Source organism: Phyllostomus discolor, chromosome 12 (genome assembly GCF_004126475.2).
Source record: "Phyllostomus discolor isolate MPI-MPIP mPhyDis1 chromosome 12, mPhyDis1.pri.v3, whole genome shotgun sequence".
NCBI classification, from domain to species: domain Eukaryota; kingdom Metazoa; phylum Chordata; class Mammalia; order Chiroptera; family Phyllostomidae; genus Phyllostomus; species Phyllostomus discolor.
In genome coordinates this window covers 45,689,104-45,707,904 of record NC_040914.2, presented here as the reverse complement: position 1 = coordinate 45,707,904, position 18,801 = coordinate 45,689,104, and the positions used below count along the sequence as shown (strand labels likewise).

The 18,801-nt window shown below is 60.0% G+C and overlaps 1 protein-coding gene across 3 annotated transcripts in view; it reads left to right on the top strand.

The window, feature by feature from the left end:
* RASGRF1 (Ras protein specific guanine nucleotide releasing factor 1) overlaps positions 1-18,801 on the top strand; it is a 54,100-nt gene that overhangs the window by 19,474 nt on the left and 15,825 nt on the right. For all 3 annotated transcript variants that reach the window (XM_028502413.2, XM_036013285.1, XM_028502414.2), the window contains exons 4-16: positions 1,852-1,944; positions 3,858-4,111; positions 4,699-4,778; positions 6,110-6,303; positions 6,489-6,598; positions 10,711-10,829; positions 12,112-12,272; positions 14,311-14,374; positions 14,716-14,852; positions 15,236-15,318; positions 16,400-16,648; positions 16,917-17,290; positions 18,606-18,731. In XM_028502413.2, coding sequence (XP_028358214.1) covers positions 1,852-1,944; positions 3,858-4,111; positions 4,699-4,778; positions 6,110-6,303; positions 6,489-6,598; positions 10,711-10,829; positions 12,112-12,272; positions 14,311-14,374; positions 14,716-14,852; positions 15,236-15,318; positions 16,400-16,648; positions 16,917-17,290; positions 18,606-18,731 — 2,044 coding nt within the window. The remainder of the gene's footprint in view (positions 1-1,851; positions 1,945-3,857; positions 4,112-4,698; positions 4,779-6,109; positions 6,304-6,488; positions 6,599-10,710; positions 10,830-12,111; positions 12,273-14,310; positions 14,375-14,715; positions 14,853-15,235; positions 15,319-16,399; positions 16,649-16,916; positions 17,291-18,605; positions 18,732-18,801) is intronic.

Here is an 18,801-nt window from a genome sequence, read left to right as displayed (position 1 = left end):
AAAGCAGCAGCTCCCCTGCCGGCGCTGAATATTTCTCAGCCAGATATTTTCAGCGACTCTGCCAAGCATCGCCAGGTAATTTTAGCAACGCGGCAGTGGAGAGAGGGTAACGGCTCCATTCTGCTTTCAAAGTGCTCTTTTGTGAAACCCATTCATTCCGTGGTTCAGCGGGCGTCTTGCAGAGGAAGTGGCCTGGTGGCGACTGCAGGCTCCCCTGAGCTGCTGCCTTTAATTTTTTTTAATCGACTGATTTTTTTTTTTTTGAGAGAAAGAGAGACATTGATCTGTTGCTCCGCTCATTTTTGCACTCACTGGCTGACCCTACCCAGAGGTGAGACCCACCGCAACCTTGGTGCATGGGAACGAGGCTGTAGCCAGCTGAGCTACTCGGCCAGGGCTGGAGTCTCCTCCACCTGCAGTCAGTCTGTGGGGCCCGTGACGGCACGGCGGTGTTTTCCTCCGCCTGAGGTTTGCATGGCTCTGGGGTTTGTTTGTTTGTTTGTTTTTACTTCACTCATTAACATGGCCTGCAGTGTGCTGAGTGCCCAGCCCTGTGCGCAGCAGGAGACGGGCGACGCTGGCACTGGAGTGTCTGCAGCACAAGGTGGCCCTGGTGACGGCCCCCAGTAAAGGCCTGCAGAGTGTGGGGTGGTGGGAAGGGGGCCCTCACCCCCCCCACTGGAGGGAGGAAGAGGAGTCCCCAGGCCCCCACTACGCCCACCTCTCTGATCCCCAAATCCGATAGAGATGTTTACAGCGCCTCTGATGTTCGTTCCCAGGCCGTCCCATCTCCTAGGCCAGCAGTTTCCAGGTGGTGCCCTCAGGACGGCTCCAGGTCAGGGAGGGGTTTTGGGCCCGCCCAGGGCAGGGACGGCCGAGCCCATGGGACTCTGCCACCGCCTGGGCTGCCTGTGGGGTTGGTCTGAAAAAGAAAGAGATTCCAGTGTCAACATTTTTTTTACGATTTAAAAAGAAAAAAGAAAAAGAAGGAGACTCCCAAGGGCCCATCAGTAGATGAATGGAGAGCAGCATGTGTTCTCTGCAGACAATCGAACATCACTCGGCCTTACTTTTTTTTAAGATTTTAGTTGTTTATTTGTAGAAGGAGGGCAGGCAGAGAGAAAGAGAGGGGGAGACACAGCAATGTGTGGTTGCCCCTCATGCGCCCCTTTACTGAGGACCTGGCCTGAAACCCAGGCATATGCCCTGACCGGGAATCGAACTGGCAACCCTCTGATTCGCAGGCCGGCGCTCAATCCACTGAGCCACACCAGCCGAGGCTCAACCTTTAAAAGGAAGGAACTCCTGCTGCAGTGTGGATGAGCCTTGGGGACATGATGCTGAGTGAAGCAGGCCTGTCACAAAAGGACAAATACCATGTGATCCCACTTAGTTGAGGAACTTAAACGATCCAGTTCACAGAGACAGAGAATGGAAGGAGCTGCCCGGGCTGGGGCAGGGAGGGGGGAGGCAGGGCTTGAGCCGTTCACAGCTTCACTCCGGGAAGATGAGGCTGCTCCGGAGCCGGGGCGGGGATGGCTGCACGAAGATGTGAGCGGGCACTTCAGCCTGGGCAGCATGGCAGGAGCGTGTTCCACATGCCTCACCTCCACGAAAACCCGAGAATAAACGCAGTGATGTTTGGGGACAGAATCACAGGTTCAGGCCACAGGGCCCAAGGTCGCTCGGAGTTGTAGCCCAGCTGGACAGGACCCTGATGTCTGGCTCAGCCATGTCCCACAGAGCAAGGAGCCACGGCCCCTCGGGGATGGAGCGGCGGGGCACCCACTCGCCACACAGGGCCTGCTGGCCGAGGACCCTCAGGGCAGCTGAGCTGTGTTTCTGTTACAGATCGCGTCCCTGCTCAAGAACAAAGATCGGATCCAGGCCACGCAGACCATCACCCCAATCGACGAGGACAGTGACATCAAGAAAATCAAGAAGGTTTGTCCCATCCCTCCAGGCGACACCCCCACCCCAGCCTCCTGTCCCCCTCCCCCAGGGCATGGCCCCCTCACCTCAGCTCCCAAGACAGAACCAGCACCCCGGTCCAGCTGGGCTATGACCTCTGGTCGTCCCTGGGAGGATGGTGGCTCAGCCCATGCTACAGGTGACAAAACTGAGGCTCCATGAAAGAAAGGCCCAGAACTCATGGCCGTGGCACTCTTGGCCTGGCCGGGAGCTTTCCTGGCAGAACTAGACGGCCTCGACCAGCACCCTGACCCCTCCCCACACCCCTCACTGCCAGCAAACACATGCACACAGCTGCCTTCAGGCCCCAGCAGACCTCCGCACAGCCATTGGCCTCAGTAAGACCCCACAGTCCCTCCCACTGCTGTTGCCCAGTTGGGGTCCAGAAGCACAGACATCGCAGAAGGTACCAGGGTCCACCCAGTCATAGCCACACCCTGGGCCACCTGGGGGGCTGCGGAGCAAAAGCTTACGGTTTGTGTTTGCGGCCTGCCAGAGCCCAGGCGGGGAGCCTGACTCACCCTGAGACAGTCCAGTGACACCAGAGAGCCCACCTGCAGCGCAGGGTCCTGGCGGGGTTCTGAGCCCACATGCCATTTCCTCGTCCTTTTCGACTGGCAGCCAGCGTTTTCAAAGCCAGACATCCCACCTGAGCATCGGGGCTTCTGGCCGCCCACAAGCAGAAATAGCTGCTGTTCGTTAAGTACTTTCCAGCAGTTTTGCTGCCGGTGAGTTCTTTCCCAGCAGCCAACCCCCTGCGGTTTTAATCATCTGCAACTCACATGGGAAATGAGGCCCAGCCAGGCACGGTGACTTGCCGGGGTCGCACAGTGGCCACCAAGCTCCAAAGCCCACATCCTTGGTCCCTGGGACCCACCACGTCCTGAAAGGCAGGTCCCACAGCCCCAGGGCCCACATCCCACCTACAGGACAGGCGAGGCCAGCCTCACCCGCAGCCAGGACCTGCCAGGCCTGGCGGGCACTGGGATTTGCCCCCCAGGTCTGAACCAAGCCCCACCCCGTGGTGACGCCCTGGCTGTCCTTCTCCACTGCGGCCCCACTGGGCGTCCCAGCCCATCTTGAGAGGCCAGTGTGGCTGGGACATTTTGTTCAGCACCAGCTGAAACCCACCCCCTTCCCTCTATTGTCACCCCCCTGGGGCCTCAGAGCAGGACAGCTTCCTGTCCCCCGGGCACTGGCAGGGCCCAGCCCGGGCTCTCCACTCCAGGTGCCGTCCAGGCACCACCCATCACCCTTGCTCTGGGTGTGCTGGGTCTCCCCCGTGCAGGGACGGCAGGGAGCTTGGTAGCACCTAATTGGAAGCGTGACCCCTTAGAACAATTCTGCACGTGTGAATGGAGGCCTCTCCTGAGTTCCTGCCAAAACCGTCCAGAATCCGAGACTGGCGAGAAGAGGGGGGGAGGGGAGGGGGGGTGTCACTTCCCCGCAGAGGCGGAGGCGAGAGAGGGGGCTCTGGGCAAGCGCCGGTTCTCAGAGGCGCGAGAGCGACGCCTTGGCCGCCTTCTGTTCCATTTGACCATCGTCCTCTCCCCAGACGAGCTGTGGCAGAAACTTCTAGGCTCTCGGTCCAGTGCGATTGGACGAGGAGACATGTGAGCTGTGCCCAGCTATGCACCCCCACCTCCCCGCCTCCTTCAGGGAGCATTTCTGAAGCAGCCAGGGGGTCTTGCCAAATCTCAGAGGCTGGGGGAGTCAGGAGGTTGCATTTCTAACCAGCGCAGGCTCCCAGGGCGTGGGGCACTCCCGCAGCTTGGCCTCATGTTGGCCCCTTGTCCAGCTGGCAAACGGGCTCCGAGGGACCCGGGCAGGGACCTTGTGGGCTGCACACTGACAGCCTCCCCATCCCACACCGCGTGGGCGCCCAGGTGCAGAGCTTCCTGCGCGGCTGGCTGTGCCGGCGCAAGTGGAAGACCATCATCCAGGACTACATCCGCTCGCCGCACGCCGACAGCATGCGCAAGCGCAACCAGGTGGTGTTCAGCATGCTGGAGGCCGAGGCCGAGTACGTGCAGCAGCTGCACATCCTGGTCAACAACTTCCTGCGCCCGCTGCGCATGGCCGCCAGCTCCAAGAAGCCCCCCATCACGCACGACGACGTCAGCAGCATCTTCCTCAACAGGTGAGCACCCCCTCCGTTCTTGAAAACGGGTGACAGAAGGAAGTAGCAAGTGCACGCGAGTGGCCAGTTCCCAGAGGCAGAAGTCCACATCCGTAGGGGAAAAGGCCCACCCAGCTCACCAGCCGTGATTCTCCTTCCAGTAAACCCAGTTCAGATGACGCCAGTGTGCCCTTGCTGGACGGGAAACAATGGCAGTTTCCGAGCAGCGGGGTGACCGGCGACATCCTCACAGTGTCCGCCCGAAACGTGGGGTCTTCGTCGGAGAACTTTCTCGAGTTCCAGCTGGCGGCGCCCCCAGCCCGCTGCTCTGCTGCAAGCACAACAGGCGCCTCTGGGCGCCTCTCCTCCTGAGCAAGCGGCCCCGGCGCTCTGCTGCCACCTCTGGAAATCCCTGGTCCTTCCCCCCCCCCCCCCCCCCCCCCCCCGCACGTTCGTTCCCGCCAGGCCCCACAGGCTACAGAAGCGGACTCACCTGTGAGGAGCCATTTGCTGCCAGAGGCCCCCCGCGGCTGTGGGCTGGGTGCCCCGGGGGAAGGGCACCGGATGGGGGGATCCCCAGGCCCCCTCAGCCTGGCTTTCTCTTCCAGCGAGACCATCATGTTCCTGCACCAGATCTTCTACCAGGGCCTGAAGGCCCGCATCTCCAGCTGGCCCACTCTGGTCCTGGGTGAGTCCCCGCCCCCGCCCCGCCCCGCCCCGCCCCCCCTGCTCTGGCCCTCCCTCTCCTCCGGGCCACTCGGTCCCCTCCGGAGAGAAACGAAGGGGCCCCTTCAGGACCCACAGAAGCCCAAGAAGAAAGAGAAGTTGGCCAAACCTCTGTTTCTAGGAGGAAGCGATGTATTTTTAGTCCTTTATCTGCTTTTCCCTTTAAAAAGTTATATATATATACCGATTTGAGAGGATTAGAGAATCCAGAAGAGTGGAAAGCATTTAAAAATATCCAGCATGCTTCTGCCTCCCAAAGATACCACTGTAAACACTTGGGTGTTTTCTTCCAGTTTTTCTTCATGGGCAGAGCTCAAGGGATTTTTCCCCCGTTTTACATCATTGCAAAGCTACTGAATATAGAATTCGAATCTTGCCGCGGGTTTTTTTAACTGTCCATCATCGTGTGTGTTTTCTTGGGCTTGTGGACTGCCCAGTGATGCTCCAGCACCCGCCTGCAGGGGGCGTCGCAGAGGTTGCCGCGGTGTGGGCCCCCCACAGCCCCTCTGTCAGAGCACAGGGCAGGTTTGAGAGCGGGTCTGAGAGGACGCGGTATCGTACACCGAGGAGGTGGAGACAGAACCGCCAGCAGGGGACCCATCTCGCTGCACCAGGGCTGCGGAGCTGGGGAGGTCTGGAAGGACAGGGGCGCGCTGATGAAGGGACGGGTGCGGGGCAGAGACTCGCAAGGCCGTGTAGCGTCAGGAGACCCAGTTTCAGGCCGCCTACCTACTCACCTGTGACCGCAGAGAGGTGCTGTCACAGGTGGGGCTCTCTGGAAGGGAGGCCTCAGCACCAACCCGTGGGGGCCGGGCAGAGGGGCACGAGGCCTCGATGCAGCGACAGCCAGGCCCTCCGCTGACCCCACGGGAGCGCAGCAGCTGGATGGCCCCTCAAGGTCAAGCATGGGGCGGCCTTTACGCCCCACCCGCACACGCCATTGGGTGGGGTGTGCCTTGTGCAAGGCCGCCTCCATCAGCCGAGTGGTTCCTGGGTGGGGGGCACCCAGCGGAGAGTCATCGGCTACCGGCACCCCAGCAGCTAGGGAACGAATGTTGGGGTGCAGAATGGGTGGGGGGCACACACGCAGCACCCACCACACCGCCGGGCTCTGACTCCATCTCTCAAACTCTGCAGTTCTGGCTTGGTCCCCATATCGGGGGCCACCTACCTGGTCAGAGTCCTCTCCAAACGCCAGGATCTGTCCAGGATGGGGTGGGGCAGCTCCACCACCTCCCGGGGCACCCGCCCGCTGACCCCGCCCACCGGCCGCTGACCCCGCCCTCCTTGCAGCCGACCTGTTCGACATCCTGCTGCCCATGCTCAACATCTACCAGGAGTTTGTGCGCAACCACCAGTACAGCCTGCAGATCCTGGCGCACTGCAAGCAGAACCGCGACTTCGACAAGCTGCTCAAGCACTACGAGGCGAAGCCCGACTGTGAGGAGAGGACGCTGGAGACCTTCCTCACCTACCCCATGTTCCAGGTGCGCCAGGCCGCCCCCTCAGGCCCGCCTGCAGAACGGGGTGAGGCTGGTCCGCCCTGTGGAGCAGGCAGAGTGAGAAGGCGAGGGCGCAGCTCCTCCAGGGGCCCTGCCCCTGCAGGTGTCCTGGGGGCTGGGAGAGCCCTTTCCAATGCTGCTCGTCTCTGTCCCCGTCCCTCCTCTTGTAGATCCCCAGGTACATCCTGACGCTGCACGAGCTCCTGGCCCACACCCCACACGAGCACGTGGAGCGCAACAGCCTGGACTACGCCAAGTCCAAGCTGGAGGAACTGTCCAGGTGAGCCGGCTGAGGGGGGCGGCCAGGCTCAGGCCGAGGCTGAGGGTGTCCCCCCAAGTGTGCTGGGCCCCAGGTGGTGATGTGCAGGATCAGGGTAGGATTCCTGGGGACAGGGAAGCAGTGCCCCCCTCCCCCCGAGCAGGGCCACAGTGCACAGCCCGAGCCCACAGGGTCCCAGGCAGGGTCTGTCTCCCAGGACAGGAACCTGCTCACTGCCTCCCCTCCCAGCCGTCATTGTTTTAGAGTCGGGGGCTACAGGTGGCCCGAGGGACCCCAGGAGGCAGCCAGGCTTCCTGTCACTGAGGGGCGCCTGCCCCAGGGTGGGAAGAGCTGCAGGCAGCACCTGGGTGGCAGCCTAAGCTGCCAATCCCTTTCCCCCCAGGGGTCCTGGTGCTCAGCCCACTCTTGTTGCCTCTCACCGCCATCACCTGCACCCGGCCCTGTACCCAACACAAAGGAGGTCTCCTCTCTCCATGACAACCTTTCCGTCCTCCCATCAGCTCCCTCTGGGGCTGAGAAAGCCCCAAACCCATGGGAGGCCATCAGGTAACTCGGGTCCTCCCAGCTGAGCTCAGAACACCCCTTCTGGCACACTCCTTCTTCCAGCCTTCACCCACCGTTCCTCCTGAACCCCCACACCCTGGGCTCACTGTCAAACCCAGGCCCTGGAAACCCAGCTGCTCTCCCACACAGCCCCTGAAAAGAGCCTGCCTCAGCAGCCTCTGTCCAGTACAAGGCTGAGGCTGGGGCTTCTGTTGGAGCATCGCTAGAAGGGCAGGGGAAACTGAGGCACAGGGGAAGAGACTCTATCGCCTCCCCAACGACAGCATGAAGAGTGGTCACAACCAGTTTCTCTCATGGGCTGGGCACGAGCTCGGCACATGAAACACACGATCGTCCACCCTCACCCCACCATTCTCCAGGCCCTGAGGACCAGGGGGTCTCAGTGGTTTCCTCAGTAGCCGGCTGATTCCATCTGTCACAAGCACTAGGGCCCCGTGTGGCCGCAGCTGGCTGTGGGGTGTACTTGGAGAGGGCCTGAGGGAGAACGTCGTAACTACACACGCTGACCGGCCCCTGCTGGCACACTGCACAGAATGTCGGGTCCCAGCAAACAAACAGGAGGCCCTCTAGGGTATTTGAGTAGGTGAGGTACTATTTCAAGACACCTCCCCCCCAAAAACGACCCACTACTTTTCTGAGACTCCTAAAAAGCCATCAGTGTTCTTAGCAAAGTCTAACCCTTGCTGGTCCCCACACAGAAGTAACAGAAGTCAGTCTTCCCTGAGCTGGCCCACTACCAGGGCCTCCAAAAACAGGCCGTTCCAAAGTATTAATATTACGGAAAGAGCCACATGAAGAGCATTCAGGAGAAAACAGCACCTGCAAAGGGCCTGAGTAGAAGGAAGAGGGTAGTTTTTCGAGATTTCCCAGCCCCACATGTGACCCCCTACTGCTAAGACTCCTCAAAACCCGTTCAGTTTCTGAGCGAAGTCCACACTCAATTTTCCATCTTTGCGTTCAGGATGTTTTTAAAAGCGGGTAGATGGTGCCATCTGGTGGCATCATTGGAGTTGCAGTCGGCCGAACAAAAATAATAGGAATAGTCGTTTGCATCCCAGATTAGGAAAAAATCGCCTCCAGTTTTCCTCCCTTGCTTGTCAAAAACTACACAAATCAAGAACTCGGTCTCCCTGGGGCCAGCTTCATTGCCAAGTCCTCCGACAATAAGCAAGTCTAGATCCGGTATTTTAAAAAGCAGTCGTACACAAACGTTCAAGGAAAAGAAACAGCAAGTCCAAAGACCCTGAGAAAGAAAAGGTACGTTGTTTTTCCAGACACCCACTAAAAAATAACAGAAGACTTGGGCAGGCGCCTGGATACCACTCAAGGCTTCTAGCAACAGAGACCACTCGCTGTCCTTTTGCCTCCTCTTAGGGTATTTTTTTTTTTTTCAAAAGCGGGTAAATGCTGCCACCGTGTGGACATTAATGGTATTGCAGGCGGCAGAAAAGATCAATAGGAGCAATTGTCTGTATCCCAGATTAAAAAGTAGCTGTGTCAAGTTTTCCTCCCAAACTCGCTAAAATCTACAAGACTAACAAAAATTGGTCTGTCAGGGACCAGCCTCATTGCCAGGTCCTCCAGTAATAACCAAGGCCAGAGCCTACATTTTTAAAGCAGTAGTAAAAGTACAAACGGCCTGAGAAGAAGGTAGGCAATTTTCGCAGATACCCCCTGAAAAATAACGGACTACCTGGGCAGACGCCTGGAAACGTTCACTGTTCCTAGTGAACCACTCACGTCTCCTTTTGTCAGTGCTTTATCCCTCCCTTACCCTCTCTCTAAAGATAAATGTAAATAAAATCTAAAATAAATAAAACCAAGGTAAAAGAAGGTTCCGGGGGGGGGGGGGGTGAAACAACTACCAAGCCCTGAGGAAACAGGCAGGAAATATTTTCAGAACATCACTAAAACAACAAAACAACAAAATAGCCTATTCCCTGACGTGTCCTTGAGACCAGTGAAGGTTCTTAGCAGAGTTGACACATCACTTGGCAAGAGTAGTTTTTAAAAAGTAAGTCGATGCTGCCACCCTGTGGACATGAGGGATATTGCAGGCGGCAAGAAAAAAACAATAGGGACAAGTCTCTTCATTTTAGATTGGGGGTAGATGGTGTCAAACTATCCTCCCAGACTTGCCAGAATTTAGGAAACTAACTGAAGCTGTTCTCCCCCGAGCCAGCTGCATTGCCAGGTCTTAAGCCAGTCCAGAGCCAGGATTTTGGAATAGCCGAATAAGCGGCCCTGGCTGGTGTGACTCGGTTGTTTGGAGCAGCATCCAGCACACCCAAAGCTCACGGGTTCTATTCCTTGGTCAGGGCACATGCCTAGGTTGCGGGTCCCGTCGGGGTGCATTCCGGAGGCAACCGATCGATGTTTGTCTCTCACATGGATCTTTCTGTCCCTTTTTTCTCCCTCCCTTCTCCGCTCTCTAAAATCAGCACATTCTGCAGCAAGAGTTAACAAATAAGAGAATTCAGGGGGCTTAAAAAACACAAGTACAAAAGTCCTGAGGAGGAACAGGCAAGGAATTTTTCCATTCAGGTCCCTGGGACACAAACCATTCTTCAGCGGATAGCAAGTAAATAGCTGTGTGTGAGCAGTCCCGGGGGAAAAACCAGCAGGTGCAAAGGCCCTGAGCTGGAGTAGGTGGGATGCTTTTCCATACCACCCCCCCACGCATAAATTACCCACTACCATCCGAGATTCCTGGAAACCTGGGAAGGCTCTTTGCAAAGGGAACAACACTCTTGTCCATTTTCCCACGGACAGTATTTTTTTTTTTTTTTAAGCAGGTAAGTGGTGCCACCTCGTGGACATGAGTGGAGTTGCAGCCGGCCCAACAGGAACTAGTAGGACAGTTTGTGTGTTCTCAGATGGGAGGTGGGGAGGGGGCTACGTGCACCCTGCTTTCCTCCCAGCTGGGCCAGAATTCGCAGAAATAACAGAAGTCCGTGTTCCCTGAGCCAGCGGCATTGCCCTGTCCTCTGAAACCAAGCTGTTTCAGGGCCATGATCGGGAAACCAAACCTTGGCTGGGTAGGTCAGTTGGTTGATTGGACCATCTTGCTGATACTCCAAGGTTGAGGGTTCGATCCCTGGGCGGGGAAGGAGTCAAGCAATGAAAGCGCGGATGGACAGAACAGGAGATCGATGTCTCTCTCGCTCTAGAATCAATAAACAAAAGTTTTTAAAATAAGAAAACATCTGTATATAGAGCGTTCGGGGCACTGATTGGGAAATACAAAGGCCTTCGTTTTTTTCGGCCGGCGGGTGAGGCCGGGGTCGGTGAGGGTAGGCGTTAGCCCACACTAAGGATGCCCCCTGCAGCCTCGTCTTCCTCCCTACACCACGGCCTCTGCCCCACGGTCTGTGCTTGTAACCCAGAGACCTGCTTCTCAGTGGTTAACCTCCGATTCGTTTTCTCTGACATGGGACGCCCCTGCCTCCTTGGGCACCAGTCTTTCTCCCAGACCTGGCTGGCCCTCGGCGGCCCCCCTCGGCGTTGTGGCCACCGATCTCTGATGGCGCCACTTCCCATTCCCACAGGATAATGCATGACGAGGTCAGCGAGACGGAGAACATCCGGAAAAACTTGGCCATCGAGCGCATGATTATCGAGGGCTGTGAGATCCTGCTGGACACCAGCCAGACCTTCGTGAGACAAGGTACAGGCCAGCTGGGCGCTGGGTGGTGGGGTCACTCCGGCCCCTCCCAATGTGACAGCGGAACCTGGGGCCTCGGGAGCATCTCTTCATCGAGATGCAGATGGTGCCGGTTTTCAGGTTCCTTCTCTCCAGAGGCAAACACACTTCTTTCTGATGGCCCTGGCTGTGCACTGCTCACTGTAGTAAACAGTCCCCTGTCCCTTTTGGAAGGATGTAGGAGGGAACAGCGAGGGCAGATACCAGCTGGCCCCACAGGTCACAAGCACCTCCCTCCAGCCTGCGTGCAGCTGCCCTTTGCAAGGGGATCACTTCCCTGGAGTTTCTTCTGAGCCCTTCCATGACCTGACCCTTAACTTGCCTGTCTCCCATCTCCCCGAGCTACTCTGGACTATGTGGGGAGTGTCCCAAAGAATGACGCCTCCAGGGTGGGGACCCTGCGCCCAGGAGCCTGCCCTGTGAGGGGTGGGGCTGGACCTGGAGACCAGACAGGGGGCCTGGCAGTGCTTTCCTGCTTCTCAGTCTCACAGCCTACCCTGACGCCTGCCTGGTCCCTGCCAGGCCAACAAGGGGTGCAGGGACACAGAGAGTGGACCCCCAGCCCAGAAGTGCTCTGTGCAAGGGAGACTCACAAGGAAACAAATCCAGGACTGGGCTCAGGGTAGTGACAGGTGCAGGCAGGAGGCAGCAGGGTGGCCCCAAGCAGAACTGGGGGTGGGGGAAGCCCCCTGAGAAGGGGGTGCCTGAGTGAAGCTGTGAAGGATGAGTAGGAGGAGCTCCCAGGTAGGGGCCTCAGAGGTGAGAGCAGAGTAGGAGCAGCAGCAGGCCTGCCACAGGCCCCTGCCCTGAGCGGGGGCACCCTGCTGCTGTGTGGAGGGCGGAGGCCCTGCAGCAAAGCCCCCTTGGCCAGAGCCGTTGTCCTGGCCTGGTGTGGCAGCAGCTGCCCTTGTTTCTTGTTTACCCACGCCCCCTCCCTGCTCCCACTGAAAGCCCATCCCCAGCTCGTCCCTCCTCCTGCCACCCCAAGATCCCCCAGCCTGCATTGTCCCTGCCCAGCCCTGGCCGGGAGGTCGAGGAGTCTTGCAAGGAGACTCTCTGGTCATCCCCCATCCTGTCCCTCCATGGACCCAAGGAGGGGCCGCAGAGCAGGTCCCAGGTCCAGGCTTGCTGCTCGGACAGGGACCACCTGGCTCCCTGTCCGGCCCCACATTGGACTCTGCAGGTGCCCCAAGGCAGGGATTCACAGGGTCAGGTCGCTGAGGGGCCCTCTCCCCCCCACACCCAGGGTCCCTCATCCAGGTGCCCATGTCAGAGAAGGGCAAGATCACCAGGGGGCGCCTGGGCTCGCTGTCCCTGAAGAAGGAAGGTGAGCGGCAGTGCTTCCTCTTCTCCAAGCACCTCATCATCTGCACCCGGGGCTCGGGCGGGAAGCTGCACCTCACCAAGGTAGGTGGGCAGGCCGCTCTCCGCTGAGAGCTCCCAGGAAATGGGAAGGGGGGCGTCATGGCCCCCCAGAGGAGCCTGGGGACTAGGCAAGCCCCTGAACTGTGTGTGTGTGTATGTGTGTGTGTGTGCGAGCATGCATATGTGTGTGTACATACGTGTGTGTGTGTAAGGAGCAGGGTCGGGTGGCACCTGCCTGGGGTCCACAGCCTCTCATCTCCCACCCAAGGGCCCTGTCAGCACCCTGTCTGTCTCGAGAGCACTGGCCTGGCCCAGTGCTGCCCATGGGCTGCGGGGTGCTCACACTTGGGGCTGGCCCTCGGGCCCTCACCCTACAGGAGATGCCACCCTCAGCTACCTGGCCTCTCCCAAAAGGCGGGAGACTGAGCACCTCCCACCCCTCCTGCTCCTCATTGACCCCAGAGCTTTGGCTCCCACCATCCCCCCGTGGCTAGGCCTCTGTCCCCCTGGCTGACCTCCCTTGTCCCTCACGGCTTGCTCCCTGAGAAGGGCCTCAGCTGTCCACTGCTCTGAGCCGTGCATCTCCTCCCAGCTCCATCTCTCACAGGTGGATGGCCCCAGGAAAGCCCCTGGCTGCGCCTGGGGGTGCAGGCAGGTGGGCGCAGACCTGTTCTGTCGGTAGGAAGCACTTGATAAGCCGCAGTCTCCCCAGCAGCTCGCCACCGTGGACTTCAAATCTGGGCACGAGGAGGCCTGGAGAAGGCACGCTGCAAATCCTCAAGATTTTTAAGAATTTTTTTGAACTAGACAGGACTTTCAAGGTTATCAAACCCAGAGACATCACTGGGCAGTTAAAGCCCAGCAAGGCCTGGAGGTCACTCAAGGCCACCAAGGGGCAAACGAGAAGCAGAAGCAGGATCTGGGGCTCCCCGACCCCCGGAGAGCAGCCTGCCCAGTGCGTGTTTTCAAACACAGACCAGCCGGTGGCCGGGTCCCCGGTCATCAGTTGCTGTATTGCTTACCTGTCGCTGTGCAGCAAAGCAGCCCCAAATGTAGCGGCTAGAAGCAAACATTTGTTGCCTCAGCTTCTGTGGAAACGAGGACGCACGAGGCCAGGGCCCCAGAGGAGATGCAGCGGCCGCCCCCCACCCCCCACCCCGGCACCAGCGACGGTGACAGGCGTGAGCAGCAGCAGGCACAGCCCCGGCCCCCACTTCCGCTTTATTCTCCAGCGAGAGGCAGGTCGCCGGCCATCTGGCCGCGGCTGTGGGCACTCTCACTTCTCACCACAGCACCAAGGGACCGAGAGAGGCACAGACACCTGGGCACGACAGGCATCTTTCCAGAGTTTCCTCAAAACTGGCATGCAGAGAGAGGCTGGCTGGGGCTCTCCAGGCTCCGGCGCGGAGCAGAGCACCTGGGCAACCTCGGGGAGGACACAGAACCCCGTGACGTCATCACTGGGTCTGCAAAACCCGAGTGACAAAACCTGAGGAAAGTCTGAGACACTGGCCTGCTTCTCTGCGGGGAGCAGGAGGGGCGTGGGGACTGCAACCCTCCATGGATTTAGGGGGCACCTCGGAGCCGCTGCTGGGGCCAGAAGAGGCCACGCCCGGGCCCCATGACCCCACCCCCAGCCGACCTTGACCTTCATTCAGGAAGGCCTCTCTGAGACAATCTGTACAATGCACTTCACTGGGTTTCTTTTTTAAATTGATTTTAGAGAGAAAGAGGGAGGGAGAGCAAGACAGAGACAGACAGACAAAGACAGACATTGATTTGCTGATCCACTGATGGATGTCTTCATCAGTTGATTCTTGTATGCGTCCTGATCAGGACTCGAACCTGCAACCTTGGAGTATTGAAGGGAGAGCTCTTTAACCCACTGAACTTCCCAGCCAGGGCCTATTTGTTTTCTTGTGTGAGGATAAAGCTCTTCCACATAAAAGACACAGCACTATTGAACAAGAACAAAAAACAACAACAAAACCAGTCCCCACTCGGGAATGGCTGTGTGTGCGTGGAAGCTCCCGCCCAAGCCCCCTCCTGACACGCCCCCCTCCCGGCTGCTGTTTTCCAGAACGGGGTCATATCCCTCATCGACTGCACCCTGCTGGAAGACCCGGAAAGCACCGAGGAAGAAGGTAGGTGTGCAAGTTGCTCGCACAGACGCGCACACACACGCTCTCCCCCTGAAAGACGGGCCCACGCGAGGTTTGCGTAGGGAGGAGGGGAGGGTGCTGAGCGAGGGGGCCCCTTCTCCCCATCAGGAGGGGCCGGGCCTGGGGCACTGCGCTGGGGCCCTGGTTCTCCCGCCTTTGAAGGGAGGGCGCCTCACCCTGTGAGAAAGGAAAGGCTCTGACCGCCGCCTGGGGCCCGGGACCCACCAGCGCGCCGCCCTCGCCGGCGTGTGAGCCTTGAAAACGGTTTCAGCTCAAAATGGGCCCGCGCGCATTCCGCTAACCCCACGTTTTGTGACTGGAAGCCAAAGGGTCCGGCCAGGACATGGACCGCCTGGACTTTAAGATCGGGGTGGAGCCGAAGGACTCCCCGTCCTTCACGGTCATCCTCGTGGCCTCATCCCGCCAGGAGAAGGCGGCGTGGACCAGCGACATCAGCCAGGTGAGCGCCGTCCCTGTGTCTGAAAGCCCGGGCCCCACGCGCCCCCCATGCCTGAGCTGGCTCGGGTGCGCGGGGCTCCTCCCCGAGCCAGGCGAGCCCAGCGAGCCCAGCGAGCCCAGCTGCTCCGTGCTTGGGCCGCCCCAGAGTCGGCTCAGGGAACCCCTTCCTCGGGAGCATACGCTACGGCGACCCCTAACGTTCCCGACTCCCGAGCCGCCCGCACCCCTGCAGACTTCCTGGAAGTGCGCCTGCGAGTCTGCCTCTCAGCAAAGGCACTTGGGGTGTGCGGGGATGTCCCCGCTCGCCGGGCAGAGTCCCTGCGGGGCCTGGGACCCCGGCCGGAGCCGGAAGCTGAGACACAGGCGCCCCCACTCTGATTCCAGTGTGTGGACAACATCCGGTGCAACGGCCTCATGATGAACGCCTTTGAGGAGAACTCCAAGGTCACGGTGCCGCAGATGATCAAGTGAGTGCCTCGGAGGCCGTCCCGGCCGCTGGGGGCCACAGTGGGGGGGGGGGGGGTGACCGCTGGTAGGCGCTGGGGCTCACACCCGCGGGCTCACGCCTACTGGGCGGTCGCTGTCTGCTGTGGGCTCCTGTCCACTTGGGCGGTGGCTTTGGCTCGGTGGGTTTTTGCGTTAAGCTGTTTAAAATGTGACCTGAGGAATGACGTGTTAGGCACTTTCTTGTTTTCGATGCCTGGTTTCCTTTTCCAAGTTACACAGTGAGCGTGGTTGAGGATCACAGGCTTGGTGGGGCGGTCCCTGACACAGCTGAGCCTGCACATCTGCACCTGGCCCCCTCCTCCAGCCCCCGCACCCCTCACCCTCTGCCCGCCCTGCCCAGGGGCCCCACCACCTGCATCCACCGGTGGATTTTAGTACATTCACTGTGCTGTGCCACCATCTAAATCCAGAATATTTCCATCACCCCCCCCCAAAAAAAAAACCCACAGGCCTTCCAGTCAGTTCCAACCTTGCCCTCTCCCCACCTCTGGCGACCACCGGCCCCCTTCCTGTCCGTGGCTTTGCCGATTCCCATTCTGCACATTTCACGTCGACAGAACCACACAGCGTGTCCGAGGGGCATTCTCTCGGCGCCCCGTTCAGCACCTCACCCCGTCCCCTCACCGAGCACTTTCCCAAGTGTGCACAGGCCACCGTCTCTTAACGTGGTTTCCACGCCTTTGCAATTACGAATGACGCTGCCAGGAGCATCTGTGACCACACGTGTGCGTGGACAGGCTTCCCTTCTATTTTGTGAGCTCCGGGACACGTCATTTGGTCAGGCTTGTTCTGTTTTATCCAGTGGTCCCAGGGGTTTGATGATGGCTGGTGTTTAGGAGATGGTTGGCCAAAAAAAAAAAGAAGCTGCAGCCCATTCTCCCCCAGTCCCGCTCTCCCGATGCTTTCCGAGTTCCCTCATGAGCCAGCCAGCCCCTCGGCATCCGTCCGTCCATCCTGGCTGTCGGCCCATGGGGAGGCGAGGCCAGGTCAGCTGGCCAGCCCCGGGCTCAGACCTCGGGCCGCCCCGCCCCCGCCCCGCAGGTCCGACGCCTCCCTGTACTGCGACGATGTGGACATCCGCTTCAGCAAGACCATGAACTCCTGCAAAGTGCTGCAGATCCGCTACGCCAGCGTGGAGCGGCTGCTGGAGCGGCTGACGGACCTGCGCTTCCTGAGCATCGACTTCCTCAACACCTTCCTGCACTCCTACCGCGTCTTCACCTCGGCCCTGGTGGTGCTGGACAAGCTCATCACCATCTACAAGAAGCCCATCAGCGCCATCCCCGCCAGGTGGGCGCCTGCCACCTGCTCCCTGAAGCTCGCCCTCCCTCCCGGGGCCTCGGGGAGCGTGAGGAGGGGCGGGGGGCCTGGGGGTGCGAGCCCCATACCTCTGCTGTCAGGTCTTCAGCAGGCAGCAGCTTCCCGGGAGCCGTGAGAAAGCAGGACAGACCCCCATCCGGGATGGACCATCCAGACCCTTCCGGGGACCCCCCCCAAACCCAGAGGACCCCAGGCCAGGCCAGGCTGACCCTTCCTCCCCCACCCTGCCCTCCCTCAGGTCGCTGGAGCTCCTGTTCGCCAGTGGCCAGAACACCAAGCTCCTGTACGGGGAGCCCCCCAAATCCCCCCGCGCCACCCGCAAGTTCTCCTCGCCGCCACCGCTGTCCCTCACCAAGAAGTCCTCACCCAGCCGCCAGCGCAAGCTGTCCCTGAACATCCCCATCATCACGGGCGGCAAGGCCCTGGACCTGGCCGCGCTCGGCTGCAGCTCCAACGGCTACACCGGCGTGTACTCGGCCATGTCGCCCTTCAGCAAGGCCGCGCTGGACACCAGCAAGCTGTACGTGTCCAGTGGCTTTGCCAACAAGATTGCAGACGAGGGAGATACGGCCACCGAGAAGCCGGAGGAGCCCTCGGCACTCAGCAAGCAGAGTGAGTGAACGGGAGGGGAGGCCCCAGGGCCCCGGGGATGTCCATCGCTGCCGTGGACACAACCCAGGCCAGGCCATGGTCCTCGTCGGGTCTGGTGCCCCACCCCCCACAGTCACAGTCTGGCTGAGGAGCAGGGCCTGACGTGGAGACTGGACACGTTGTGTTGGCGGGTTGCCCAGGGCCATGGAGAGTCAGGGCAGGCTTCCCGGAGGAGGTGGGCAGTGTAGGTTGTCATGAGGAGAGAGAGGAGACAACGTCCTAGACAGAGGGGTGGAGCGGGCGAGCCTGAGGCCCTGGGAGTCAGGCCGTGTGTGTTCGGGACGCAGGTGAGGGTGGTGCAGGGGGTGACCCACCTCAGACCGCCCACCCTCTGGAGCCCCCCCTGAGCGTTCTGGGCCTGTGTCTGCGCTGCGAGTCCGGCTGTGACTCTGGTCAGGCTGGCCCACACCTGGGGGCCCCAGCACAGTCCACCGGGGAGGGGGACTCTGCAAAGACCGTGAGCAGGGTGGGGATTCCTCCCTTGGAGCTGAGAAGAGGGGAGGCAGGATCCCCCCTCTGCAGATGGTCCAGCTAGGAGACACCGGCAGGCCCCACACAGCACATGGGGGTGCACACGGCGGAAAGTCAGCAGCCAAAGTGACAGCCTGCAGGGAGGAGCCCCAAAGGCCAGCTGTCAGGGCAGAGAATAGGAGGGGCCATGAGGGCCCCGAGTTCCACCCTTGGGGACCTGTCGCAGCTCAGGCTGTCCCGTTATCAGTGCGACACGCACAACCCTGCAAGGTCCTCACACTCGGGGCCCCTGCGCTGGCCTGCCCGTGCACCCAAGTGTGTGCACACACATGTGGATGCTCTTTCCTGAAGAGAAGACCCATCCTCCTTTGAGCTCTCAAAAGAGCCAAGTTAGTCGGAGAAACCAGGGATCAGGCGCACCTCATTTCCGCCGACCAAGCTCTCCCCCGGCCAGGGCTGATCTTGCCATATCGTCCTTCACCTTTCCCCCGAGTGCATCAGCTACGAGTCTCCCCAGTTGAGGGAGACGTTCAGCGATTGCCCAGACTCAGGTGCACGGGACCACAGGCATCCCTGGGCAAAGGAGGGCAGGTCCCAGAAGCCCAGGCAGAGCCAGCAGAGCCTTCCTGCCCACCCAGAGCGCGCGTCAGCTCGTGGAAGGGCTGATGGGGCCGAACCGAGCCACTAAACGTTCTCCCACGGGTATATCCCAGCCTCCCCCGTTTGCACCAGTGAACTACAGGCCCGCGTGTCAAAACCGGAGACCCTCTGAGAAACACCAAATCACCCCCTTCTCGCCTCCCAGGCTCGGATGTCTCCGTGAGGGAAGAGTCCGACACCGACCCAAACCAGAGCGACGACGCCGACACGGAGACCTCACCCAGCAAATCTCCCACGACGCCAAAATCGGTGAAGAGCAAAAATTCCTCAGGTACAGCCAGAAGCTGCAGACAGACCCCCCGAGGGGCGGAGCATCCGCGCAGGGCGGGGCCGCTCGGTAA